This window comes from Asparagus officinalis, chromosome 10 (assembly GCF_001876935.1).
Source record: "Asparagus officinalis chromosome 10, Aspof.V1, whole genome shotgun sequence".
Lineage (NCBI taxonomy): Eukaryota > Viridiplantae > Streptophyta > Magnoliopsida > Asparagales > Asparagaceae > Asparagus > Asparagus officinalis.
The window spans coordinates 71071204-71085075 of NC_033803.1; the positions used below are offsets into that span (position 1 = coordinate 71071204).

General features: G+C 36.7%; 2 protein-coding genes across 2 annotated transcripts; one reads left to right on the forward strand and one right to left on the reverse strand.

The window, feature by feature from the left end:
* On the reverse strand, positions 2891 to 8526 carry LOC109826176 (PI-PLC X domain-containing protein At5g67130-like). The gene is made up of 8 exons (XM_020393169.1): positions 8462 to 8526; positions 8271 to 8324; positions 8062 to 8199; positions 4976 to 5074; positions 4591 to 4894; positions 3793 to 4016; positions 3603 to 3689; positions 2891 to 3209 (listed from the first exon to the last, which is right to left on the reverse strand). Exons 4-8 carry the CDS (start codon positions 5054 to 5056, stop codon positions 3030 to 3032), a joined length of 876 nt encoding a protein of 291 aa, XP_020248758.1. The 5' UTR covers positions 5057 to 5074; positions 8062 to 8199; positions 8271 to 8324; positions 8462 to 8526; the 3' UTR covers positions 2891 to 3029.
* Positions 9922 to 13833, forward strand: LOC109824989 (pentatricopeptide repeat-containing protein At4g08210). Its single transcript, XM_020391642.1, has 2 exons — positions 9922 to 12398; positions 13292 to 13833. Exon 1 carries the CDS (start codon positions 10083 to 10085, stop codon positions 12213 to 12215), a length of 2133 nt encoding a protein of 710 aa, XP_020247231.1. The 5' UTR covers positions 9922 to 10082; the 3' UTR covers positions 12216 to 12398; positions 13292 to 13833.

The window sequence follows — 13872 nt, forward strand, 5'->3', positions numbered from 1 at the left end:
CCATCCTTTAGGGTAAGTGAGCAATTATTCTGAGAGGTTGAGCAATATTGCATGCCTTTGAAAGCGTGTATAAATTAAGCATGCATTTAGTAACCTTATATTTGAATTCCAATACTTGGATTTTCTATCCTGCAGAGCCAAACAAACCCTAAACCAAGTGATGAGTTGTATTTCTCACGATGGTCGTCTGACACCTTCTGGTGTTTATGTTGACATCAATCCAACTCTGATGGTTGTCATTTTCTATTAGGGGTTTTTAGATATTAGTCCCTTAAATCATAGGTGTTTTGTTATTAGTCCCCCAAATCTTCATATTTTGATATTAGTCTCCCAAATTACTTTAATGATATTAGGTGTTCTATTAGATTTACTGTTCAGAATCCTAAACCATGGTTGGTTAACACTAACTACGAGTGGAGAATTACCTTGTTACCCCTCCCCCCCCCTCTCTCACCTCCTTCTCCACCGCCATCTCCTCCGTCACTGTCAGGGACACAAGCTATCATTAGAGAAAAACTGAGGCAAGCACAAATTTAAGCAACAAAAGCACCAAACTTGTGGCCAAAGGAGTTGGTTGCTACTTGCTAGCAAAGTGAAGCAAACCTCTTGCACATTGGTCTCTCTCATAGTAGCAAAGCTTAGCTTTGCAATTATAATGATAGAGGAAGCTACATAGACCCATGAGAGGATAGTGGCAATGGTTGAAGGAATTGGGCCGGATTTTATGATGGCTGAGGGGCATGCTGTGGCCCACGGCGGTGCCAACGAGTAGGCCCATATTTGCCACCAAAGCTCTTTCGGTGGGCTTTTCAGCGCCAATTGAGTGTTTGGGGGATTTGTGAGGGTTGTTCATGGTTTTGGGAGTTAACGGGTTGGAGATTGAAAGAGAGGGAGGTTTTGCTGGTGGGTTTTTGGGATTTGAGAGGGTTTAATGAGAGGATGAGATTGATGTTAGAGTCGGGATCTTTGATGAGGATGAATATAGGGGTATAACTGTCCATTAAGGAAAAATGTTAAGGAAATGGAATATTCCTCATCCATTTTAACATTTAAAGCCAACTAGCTAGAGGGACTAATATCAATATATTAAGGTAATTTGGGGGACTAATATCAGATATGAAGATTTGAGGGACTAATATCAATATACCACTAATATCTAAAATCCCCTTTCTATATTATTATTTTTAGGTGTTCACATTCTGCTATTGTACTATACAGTAGTGATCTATTTGTTTTCATTTAGACTGTCTATTTTTTGCTTGTTGTAGTTCTCTGTATTGAAGTTTTTGCTCAGTAAACACATTGATAATACTTCGACTTCGTTGAATTTTAGACATACACTTGTAATTTTCTTGTATTTATACTCTGTTTTTTTGTTATCAAGTTTTTCTTTTGAGATATGTATAAACCTACTATGAGGAATTCTTGTTCCTAGCTTTATGCAGCCATGTTTTGTAAATTTTCCGACAGTTAAGCTTTAATACTTACGTAGAGCAACTCTTTTGTTCTTTTCCATGTGCAACTATTCATACATTTCTTATTTGTTCCTTCCATTTCCTATTTTATCTGATACATTATTTTCCCATCTTTCCTTGTCAAATTTTCGGAGTTCCGTATTCATCTTTTCCGGACCTCTTATTTTCTTGATTGCTATTATTCTCTCAAACATATGTAACATGATGCAATGTTGCATGGACACAGACATGAGGACACAGTACCATACACAAACCTAGTTCTAAAAAGTATAGGCAAACTAAAATTGTTATTCTTGCAAGAAAATTTCATAATAGTTTCAAAGCTTCTATTGATCTTAGATTTAAAATTTTGCACCTGCCTGAGCTGTTTGTGTTATATAGCGACGTGTATTGTGAAAGTTGAAGTTAATTACTCTTGAACGCTAGTGTTAAAGTTTCTGTACATCACAAATTTATACCCCTTAGGGAGTACACATGATATCATTAAATTATAACCCTCACAAACTGTTTGTGACAATTGATTTGTACGTGAAATTGTTCAGGGTGCTGGTAGTAGACCTGGGTTTGGCCGAGGAGGTGGTGGATATGGTGCCGGTTCTGCTCCTGCTCTTGAGTAGATGAAGGTTCTACTGCTCTTGGGTAGATAAGGTAGCGGTACAAATATATTCTCAGTAATTGTTCTCGACGCCAATGAGATTTTTGTCGGAATGCAAGCAGTATTAGAGTCTCTTTCTTGTTTGAGGTGAAAATTGCGAGATATAGTTTTTTCCCCCCGGGAATTATGTTGTTTAGTTGGACCAGGTTTGGGTGATACTTTTTGAACCCCGATTCAGCTTTGCTCTTTAAAAAATTGTTTATTTAGAATTTATACCCTGAGATATTCATGGTTCTTCACTTCCAAATTGTCTAGGTTCAGTTGAACTGTTGCAACAAATGTCTACTTTTTCCTACGAAAGAACGATTCTTGATTGTTTTGATTTTGTTCTTTACTTGCGTGTTCAGATAATTAGAAATTCTAGATGCCCTTTGGTGGGATTTCGATCTGTTAATTGGAGAGTATCAAATTCCTCATTTCACTGTCATACATAACAAATCCAATAGATGAGATTAGGCCACATATATGATTCCACTATTGTGAAAGTGGTTTTCAAATAAGAGTGGATTTCATAAACTAGTGGTTTTGTCTTGTGGTCTAATTTCGTCCATTGAATTGAAAAAAAAAATATTGAATTGAAAAAATATGGCAATTATTTGAGAAATTAGATGCTCTTTAATTACCGTCTAATTGGAGAGAATCGGGATCCCCTCTTAGATGTTTCGTTTCGCTGATTCTGCTGCAAGAGCATGCTTGGTTGCATGCATGCTGGATTTTTGGAATCATAGTATTTGAGCAAGACAAGTAAGCATTTGTATCGTGGAAAATCTCTTTACTGATGTTCTGCCTAGTGGGAAATAATTGATGAGTTTGTGTTTACAAAGATTTAAAATGTTACGACTATCAAGTAAATCATGACGTGGGATCAAAAAAAAAACTTTGAATACTACAAAAGTAAATCATAACAACAAAACTACTGCAATTGACAATGTTGCGATCAGTTCCCCCCGTAAGAAAGTCGTCGATGTTATCGAAGCATCTGATGTGAAAGACGAAGTGCCTGGAGGCGTGACCGTGGTTGCTGGTGGCGATCTGGGTGCTGGAGGCGGATCATCACAAGTTCCGAATGTGGCATTTGCCTACGATCACCACCCAAAAAATTTAAAAAAAAAATAAAAAACTCCACATTATGTCCATAAATAGTAATCGCTCATTTCATACACAACTATTAGCATGTTATATTACATAAATCACGTCACTTGATAAAGACCGATTCGTCATCCAAACCGAGGCCTAAAGTAATATCGTCTGAGGTTCAACCTTTTTATTATAGATGAATTGTTATATTATGTTTACTATTAATCCTTCGACAAATTGCTATATTTCCACCTTTTTATTGTAGATGAATCATAATTGTTCACTAGATAATAACAGATTAAGATTCAAAGAGTGAAGCGCGATGCATACACAAGAGATGGATTTGAATACGTTGTTGAAACCCAAATAACGCAAGCATTGAAATGAAGGGTTACCTTGCAATAGACAATGTTGTCACAGCCACAAACCATATGCCCATTAGCCGTATCCGTCGCTTGTGCGGCTCCACCTCCATCACTCTTCTGCATAAACAAACTCCAAGCTCAAAATATCCAAACATTCAAAATATACATCAAACTTTGAAAATAAGAAAATATTCTGCAATCATATAACGCATCAAATTACCGTGTAGAAATCAACAGCAATATAATTAGGCCAACGGTCGCCATCATCAGTGTGGCAAGTATTAAGCATGCTAACAAGTGCGGCTGAATTATCCTTACAAGCCTCCGTTGCATTAGGATTATCTGGAAAATAATTCATGAGCACGAGGGATTTTGATTTCGTATCCATAGGAGATGATTCTGCTCTATTCGGGCATTTTCCTGCCTTCATACCATCGCTGCCATCTGCAAATTACAATAGACGAGAAAATTATTCAGGTAGGGCACGATTCACGTCTATAAGAATCACCTTATTTATTATAGTGAATTATTGAATAAATTAAAATTTCGACAAAAGATTTAATAGAAAAAAAAAACAATGTGTTTCTTTAGGTGGGGAATAATTTCTAATGTTTATAATTGCTCCCAATATATTTATGTCCCCAATTTTATCATATCATACTTTTTTTTAAAACAAATAGTTTATTTTGAAAATCATATCCTTCCCAATATGTCTTTATACCTAGCAGCATGAAAACTGACTGATAACATGAAAACAGTTAGCCTCTATATGGTATAAAGAAATAGCTCTTCAAATTAATTTCAAATTGTGCTCATTTACACTCATGGCTATCAAAAGTTGTCATTATTTCTCAATTTTTATGAGTGCAACTTCCTTACATAGTTGAATATGATTCCATTAAATGTATCCTCCTGTAACCCAATTATCTTAGCTTTTAAATTAGAAAAAAAGGACAGAATAATGTTATTAAGGTAAAATGTTGTTTTGAATTGGGTCAAAGGAATAACGAAAGCTTACATTGATTCTCGACTATATAGTTCCATTCATAAGCAATCCCCTCTGAAGCTTGCTTTGCTTTTTTCGATGTGAACACTAGCAATCTTTGGTTCTTTTTTATCATATCGCTCAGCAAAGGCCAGTCTCCACCATTTCTAGGCATTTGAGACACTGGAAACCAGTATTTTGTGAGGCCTGAAGCGTTGAAGACTTTGCTCAGGCCATTTTTGGACTTGACATAATCTTCGATCATGATGGTGACGACTTCAGAAGGGTTTGATTCGAGGAAGGATTGGATTTCTTTCAGTGTATTGATGGCTGGTTGCTGTTTATGAAGAGGTACTAGCGTTAGTAGTAAGCTTCTCATGAGAAGACAATGAAAGTTCTGCGAGTGTCGAAATCTTACAAAGGCTGTGAAGTTGTAGCAGTTGCCTCCAAAAGAGTGGCATAACCAAATATCATTTTGGAAGTCATACATATCCAGCATTAGCCCCCTGACTCCATTCTGCATTTAAAGGAGGAAATAAATTGGAAAATTTTAGGCCAAGGAACACACTCTAGCAAAATAATCTTTGATATGAAATCTCTTAAAGTTAGAGAAAGTCACATTGTTAGCGTAGAAACGTTAAATTAACCTTAGTTTCAACTTCAAGGGATACTTGAATGCATTTTTGGGTTAATTTCACCAAAAAAAAAAACCCAGGGGGCCTTGCACATAGCGCTGAACTCTTTTTTACCTCAAAATGCCCCTTGAACTTAGGGGTGTCTCACAAATAACCCCTGAACCATCCAACTTTTGTCACTGAACCCTCCTATCTGTAATTAGCTAATAAGTAAAATGTCATCTAGAGGGGGGAAACAATCAAATTTAGTTATCCCCTCCCAATTGAGCGTTTTTTCTTTCCAAAAATGGTAGTTATTTGTCAATTACGGGGTGGACCATCCGCTAAGAAAAGTTTACAATTTAGGAGGTATTGTGAGAAACTCGAAAGTTCAATTGGTTTTGGGAGATTAAAAAAGAAGAAGTTTGGGGGGTTATGTGCAAAATCCCTTTCTAGTATGTCAATGTGCACTGAAGAATATGAATTCAAGAAAGAAAGCTAGATTTTTTTTTTTGCTAGACAGGACATAAAATAAAGTACACTCTTCTAGATGAACATCATTTTCTCTGAAGGGAAGGAAAGTATTCTGCCCTGAGCAGCTCTGTCCATGAATATATAATACAAAAGCTACAAAGATTAAGACTTTTAATCAGAATGCTTTCTTTTCCCTTCAACTAATGATCTAACCTTTTATGCCTAAAGCTGTCTCTTTAAAACTTTTAGAATTCAAAGTTTGAATGGTGTAGGCCATCTTCAAAATGTTAGGTAGATTTATAATGATTAAAATTCATGCGGGAAACTGCATTCATGCACCTGGCATAGGAAAATTTCTCATGTGTACATGGATTATAACAAGAGAGTGATACTTATTAATTGTTATATAAGTCACAGCCTCATTTTTTAATGTAACTAAAACGTTATCAAGATCATAGCAAGAAAATTATTTAATTAAGCTTCTGTATCGTACACACATCTAATATCAGTATCATGTTTCAACAAGCATAACATTTTACACATAATAATACACATGGTTTCTCAATTATATTGATTCATATTTAGTATAATTTAGCAGGATGTAACATGGTGTTTTGAAAATATTTTAAGGGAAAAACCCCCCCCCCCCCCCCCCCCCCCAAAAAAAAAAAAAAAAAAAAAAAAAAAAAACATGTGATGCTGCAGCTGGCATAGGAAAGTTCTCATGTGTACAGGGATTATAACAAAGAGAGTGATACTTATACAGGCTTTCAAATTTAAATTTTATTTCCTATTATTTTACTCCCAAAACTTGATTTGCATTTTTTGTATTCAACCTCGTTTTTCTTGGAAGTGTCATGCTAATGTCAGTTAGGTGACTTTATTATTCAAAATTATCAACTGGAAACAAACAAATCAAGCTGACATAAAAAATCATAAGCCACTGAAAATTCTAATGGGGCCATTTGGGGCATGACGTTTACTCCGATGCTGCCTAATAGAGACAGCTTGATTTCCCACCAGCGATGCATTCAACTCGGACTAATAAACAAAACAAAATAAAATATTGGACTAATTCTTAGTTTTAACGAGTTCTCTCTGTCTATTTAAATTCATGCAATAGTTATCTAGTGACTTCTCATGCTATCTATTTGATAGATAACCCTTATAAACCGATTATGTTTTGAACCACATTCCATCGATCAATACAGAACCAATTTGTCAGAGAATTAGATTAGGATCAATCCTAACCCAGTTTCGAGGAGTCTGGCGGACTAAAAAACCTTAGGCCATGGTGTACAAAAAAGCGTCCACATGCATGTTGCGGAAATCTCAAGCTTGTATAGCTAAAATCTATAGACAAAACGATTAACATAAATGGTATATAAGTTGGTGTGATACCGAGACCATTTTTATGTCTTGCAATAAATCTATCTAAAATTCTATGAATACCAAACATCTCAATTGCACAAAAATCTTTTTCCTCTAAAGAAGCACTTCACACTGAGTCTTTCCATAAAACAACTTTTCCATGAACAAAAAGAAAAAAAAGAACACCACCAAATACACTTGCGTGTCCGTTTCATCACCTACTCTCTCTTATTCAAAAAAAGGAAATAAATTCTGAATTTCCTATTCCAAGCGGCTAAATTGGGAAAAATCTAAAAAAAAAAGAAGCTCCACAGCTTCAAACCAAAGGCACGACATTTTCAGGCCCACTACGGCCCAATTCATTCCACCTGATAACGACAGGTAAACCACCAACGGTGTTTTCGAGTTCAAATTTCGCTCCTAATATTTCCTTTAAAAAAAACCGCTCCCCATAAATTTCCAAAAATCCCGCAAAAATACACAAAAAAATAGGCCCCGTGATTTAACGACACGTGTGCCTAGCAACGGAGCACTTCAACTTCCCAGAATTACAAATTTATAAAACCTGTGAACTTTTCACTGATACACTCTGTTTTTTTTTAATTCACATTTAAACACCCCGTTGTTTTTAAAAGTATCATATTGCAAATCACATGAAAATTAACTAATCCCTGGTCGTGTGTAAGGGGGTGTTTGTTTGCATGCAAGTGAAAGATGAAAGTAAGAAAGTTACTTTCATTTAACAATTAAGATGTTTGTTTTCATGTAAGTGGTTATAAAAATAAGATACAAGAAAGCTGCAACATATGATTTAGTGCAATTTTAACTTCTCCTAAAAAAGTAGCGAAGTCACGTGAAAGTGACAAAAAGTAACTAAATTTAATTAAATGGTTTTAATTATACTTTCTAATTAATCTTATTTTGTCACGTCACTCCACATTGCACTTTCGATAATAATTTGCAAGTGTAATTTTGTGAAGTCCAGAGATTCGGGGGGGTTTCGTGCCAACGCCTGAAAGTTGAGAGGAGATTTATGAAACTCTACCTTGAGCTGGGCGGTGACGGTATCCAGTTGATTCGTCGGAGCGAGCAGGCTCGAACCCGTCGCCGATTTCTCGCCCGTTACCGCAAACGAGTTATGCGTCGTCAGCCACGAATATTTATTAAATGGCAAATCCTTCCCCTGATCAAAAAAAACCAAACCCAATTTAGTAAGTGGGAAAAAAAAATGGACGGCTGGGATCGAAACCCGACCTTCGTTCTGGGATCGGTCGGCTGGATCTGGGTGCTGGCGCATTCTCCTCCGGCCTGAGAAACGTTGGATTCGTTAGAGAGAGAGGAAAATAGTTTTTCTTTCCATCTTAGTCCCTCCCAAATTTAGTATTTTGAAATTAGCCCCTCGTGTAAGAGGGGCTGATACAGAAATCGAGGAGAGAGAAAGAGACCTGGGCCGAGGCGGAGAGGAAGAGGAGAGAGAGTGAGAGAGCCGCTGTGTAGAGTTCCTGGAGAGAGAGAGGGGGTTAGAGAGAGAAAGAGGAAGGAGAGAGAGAGAGAGGAGGAGGAATATTTTAGAGTGTTTACCTTCATTTTTTTCCCTTTTGTTTTCTGCCCTCCTCGCTCTACTCTCTCTCTCTCTCTCTCAGTATTTATGAGAGTGGGAGGGGGAGAAGAAATCTAGGTCCGAGGGTGCAAGGTAGCGATCGCTGGAGCACGTTAATGAGTCGTAGTAAATACAATGCTGGAACACGTTAAGAAGTCGTATATAAATCCAATTCTTATAGCTTGAGATTGGGGGTGGAGAAACGAACCAAATAACTAAGAAATAATTCGTTAATTTTTCACGCAATTATTCCGTCACATTCAGTAGCTCCTTAGATAAATAGTTTTTAGCGTTTAGTTCACAGACGATAACCAGATGCATATTTGATTCGCTAACTGATATCTGACACGACCGACCAACGTAAATAATTCTTGCGGGGTGACGGGGAGCTTGTGCCTGCGGGATATCGTACCTGAAACTGAAAGGTGCGAATGGATGCTCTCTGTATCTAATGTCAGCATAAAAGCGCCATAAATGAGATGGGGAAAAAATTACTACAAAAACAACTGAAACAAAAGGAGTTACTGTGTTCTTAATCTCTGGACTGATGTGGGTATAAAGCCCAATAGCTTGGCCCAACTAACTTGTAGACGTTTTATTTCGTAAAATTAGATATTTAATTTCTTGACTTAAAGTGTTCTTAGTTTGGTAAGATCAGCTGATCAATTACCAACTTGTTGATCGCAAATATAAATATGTAGCATTTCTCACAGAAATTAGATAACAGGAAATACTTTCCGATCGTTTTTTTAAAAATTAAATACTGATCCCTCGCTTGCAATATGATTAGGGGATTAGTCAATTAGAATATTTTCGCATGAGATATTTTAATGGGATAACTGAGAGTAATTTTTGAAAGCGAGATATTTTAGTAAGACAGTTTGTTTGTATGGTTAGGAATAATTTGCGAAAATCAAAGTAATCTTAAATAACTATTGGTTAGACTATAACTTAGTATTATAATAAAATAGTAGTTTTTTTATTTTTTTGGAATTATTATTTTAATATAAATATAAAAGACATGGCTTTCCTATTTTCTTTTTTTTTTACGCTTTACCAAATATCTTTCCCTCATCACTAAATTTAAACTAATTCTTAAAATAAAGTATGAATTTGTTTTTTTTTATAGTTTAATTTTTTGGGGGTAAAATGGTCCTAGCCTTAATCTAAATTAAATATACGAATCTAATATTCAGTTAAAAAATAGACGAGTAAGAAGAGAGGGGATATATAATCTTATGGTGTCGTTTGAAGATTATGGAGAAATCTAATAAAGAAAATAACTCCTAAAATTTCTCAACGCAAGATCCTACCACATTCATGAAAAGATCCTAGCCGTTGATCGAACGGTCTAAAACCAAAGCCAACTGTTTTGAGTATGAAACCAAAGGCAACCGTTGCTTCTTATCAAAAAGCCAAAAAAAAGTTAGAAATTTTATTTTGGCTCCACAAGAGTTTCAAAATCAATGTTGGATTTCTCAAGCTGCAGCACATTAAGCAACCCATTTGGATTCTCTTCAGCATTTTCAAATCTTGATGCGATCGCCCACACTTTGCGTCACTGCGGCAAAATTCGCGCCATTAGCCGAGGCAAATCGCTCCATTCTCAGATAATCAAACATGGGTTATATAGCATTGTGTTCATTGCAAACAATTTGATGGGAATGTATTGTGATTTCAAGCTTTACAGTGATGCCCAAAAACTGTTTGATGAAATGCCTGAGAGAAATGTAGTCTCTTGGACTACGTCGATTTCAGCCCATATGCATGCAGGAAATCCCTATAAAGCACTAAAAGTATTTACCCAGATGTTAGATTTTGCATATGAAGAGCCTAACCGTTATACTTACTCGATCGTATTGAAGTCTTGTGCACTGGTGGGTGATCTTGAGATGGGGAAATGGATCCATGATCGAGTGTCGAGAAACACCCAGTTGAGATTTGATACTGTTTTGGTAAATGCAGTCCTTGATATGTATGTTAAGTGTGGGAGTTTGGAGGAAGCTCGTAAAGTTTTGGATGGGGATTGTCCATTGAATTCTACTTCGTGGAATACGATGATTTCTGGGTATATGAAATATGGGGATTTGATTGAGGCTGAGAATTTATTTATTCAAGTCTCTGAACCTGATGCTGTTTCTTTTAACACAATGATTGCAGGCTTTGCAAAGAGGGAGGATTCGATGGCGTTGGATTATGTTTATATGATGCATAAAGGAGGTATTAAGCTTGATAATTACACTTTTCCGAGTGCTTTAAAAATGTGTGGCTTCCTAAAATCCGAGAGGATGGGTGAGCAAATCCATGCCTACATCATTAAACCGGGTTTCATGTATAGTTCTTTTATTGGACCTTCACTTATTGATATGTACTCGAATTGTGGACGGATGAATGAAGCAACAAGGTTATGTGATGAGTATTCGACGTGTGTAGGATCTGTTTCTGATCAATTGGCATTATTAAATTCAATGGCTTCTGGGCTTGTTCTTAATGGTCGTGACAAATCTTCTCTTAATTTGGTTTCTAAGATTCACAACTCGGGTCTTGTTCTTGATGCATTTATGCTTTCCAGTGCTTTGAAGGCTTGTATTAATTTGCATAACATTAGACTTGGGCTTCAAGTTCATGGCTTCATAATCACTAATGGGTATCAATTAGATCAAATTGTGGGTAGCATTCTAATAAATTTGTATGCAATCTCTGGAAAGTTGGAAGATTCATTGACATTGTTTCGTAGTCTTCCTCATAAGGACAAAATTTCATGGACGGTACTAATTACCAATTGTGTTCAAAAAGAATCAATCCAATTAGCATTTTCTCTATTCAGACAAATGATATACCGTAAAATTGAAGCAGACCACTTTGTTATCTCAAGCATTCTCAAAGCTTGTGCTAGTCTACCATGGCTGCGAGGAGGAGAACAGGTACATTCTTTCTGCATTAGGGGTGGATTTGAATCAGATAACTTCATTCTTGCATCTCTTATCGATTTGTACTCAAAATGTGGCAATATTGATGATGGTCTCAAAGTATTCGAAAGTGTCACCCAAAAGGATACAGTTTGTTGGACAGGAATTATAGTGGGTTGCGGGTACAATGGAAGAGCAAAGGAAGCAATTGAGCTACTTCAAACTATGACTAATTCAGGTGAAGAGCCAAATAACATCACATTTCTTGGGGTTCTTTCTGCTTGTAGACATGCTGGTTTAGTTAAAGAAGCATGTGATATGTTTAATAGAATGAGAGAGAATCATGGGTTGGTTCCTAGTTTGGAGCATTATTGTGTTATGGTTGATATTTTAAGCCGAGATGGGAGGTTTGAGGAGGCAAAGAAGTTGCTATCAGATATGCCTTATGAGCCTGGTAAAAACATGTGGAACGCTATGCTTGGGGCTTCGATGACTCATCAGAATGCTGATCTCGGGAAACTTATAATTTTACCCTTTGATTCTTCAGGATATGCGACTATGGCAAATATTTATGCTAGATTGGGTATGTGGGAGCATGCAACTAAGTTGAGAGAGTTGATGAGAAGAGTTAGTCATAAGGAGTCTGGAAAAAGTTGGATTGAAGTCGGAAATTATAATAAATATGGATAAAGCATCTAATACCAATGACAATGTTGGCTTTCAATGTCTCCATTGTGGACAAGATATTGAGATTGAGAGAGAAATCTTTTACCAAGAGAATTGTCAACACCTTCAAGTGGTAAAAAGTGTTGATACAGACGACTCTGCGTCTAGTTTGGACTCCTAAAGTTTATCTGTGAAGTGAATCTGCAGGTAACTTATGCTTTATTTTATTTTCTTACTACTATTCTTAGGGAAAGTGGTTATTCTCTTCATTCATATAAGCTTACTATGGATATGGATTACATTTTGTCATGAGGTTGTGGTACTATCTGAAGGATCTGCTGGTGGGGGGTGCATATGAAATCACCCATGAACTGCAATATCTTATATTCTTGTGATTGACTTCACGCCATTTTTCCCTCTTCCTTTTGATGCATCCAATATAGTCATATATTGATTATATGCGGTTTTATTCATGACCAATCTCCTCCAATATTCAGTGTCTTGTGCAGTATTTCTGAAATTTAGAGTACCTCAGTATTCCAAACTTATGCTCTTTGTGCTGATCTTAAGAAATAGTGATATTATGTCCTGTACACAATTTGTTAAATTCGTCATAACCATCTTGGCCCAGAATTGGACCCGGGTCTCTCCTTTCGAAGTTCCTCCCTTTAAGTATCGCACAGTTTGTTAAACTCATCATAACTATCTTGGCCACAGTTCTTTAAACGAATGTATAACCCGTTACGGCATTCTGCAGACACTTATTTGTCTTAGCCAACTTGTTCTCTTCAAATATGCGAAACAACTAAATTTGAGCAAAGAAAACGACTCGAGTATCTATATTGATTTTCTTGAAGGTTGTTACAAGCTGTATATCCCTGTTAGAAAGTGATTCAGAACATTCGCAGCCTATTTAGCTGTGGGCGTTTTTCGCATCCTTTCACATGACACATGCTTAAAATGCTGTATAAGCTACCGTTTAAGTAAATATTTGAGACCTTTATTTGTTTTCCAAATTTCTGTTTTGTAATTTTAGCCTCATTTATTACATAATTCTTAAGTTACGAGTTTATTTAGTATGCGTGAATAATATTTCGCAGAGTGTGGAACTGTTGGAGCAGATAAAGGTGAATGATCCCTTCAGCTTATGCCAGAATAATGTGTGAGTACCATCCGTGCTAAACTTGGCATGGAGAGAGCTTATGCCAGAATAACTAGAATGACATTGACATTTTGTCGATGTGGTTTAGTTTGGCACGGGACTTTAATCAAGTTGAGACTTGGGAACGGATGAAGTTTTTTTCTTTTTTTGGCTGTCAACGAGGCGACGAGGGTATTCTCTGTCGCAGTTATCGTGTCTGCTGCGACTCTCTGGTGTCCACTAAGGCTGATGTCCGTCGAGGTGATCTAGCTAGTGGGTGTGATTATATTGTTCGATGTCAGGTCAGAAAAGAGAAATCCTCAGTCCAATCTGAGCAACTCGGTTCTTCCAGGAATGTTGGCGTATCTCATTTCGCATTTTCAAATTCCTGGCGACTGAGATGAAATCTCAAGGTACGCAGGGAGCAATAAATGGATAGGACTTCAGTGAAGTCTGGGTATCGCAATTCGCAACTATCTGTGCGTTTTGAGGGTTAAAAATCTGAGAAGCTTAGTAAGTATTCTAACTGAGAAGATTTAG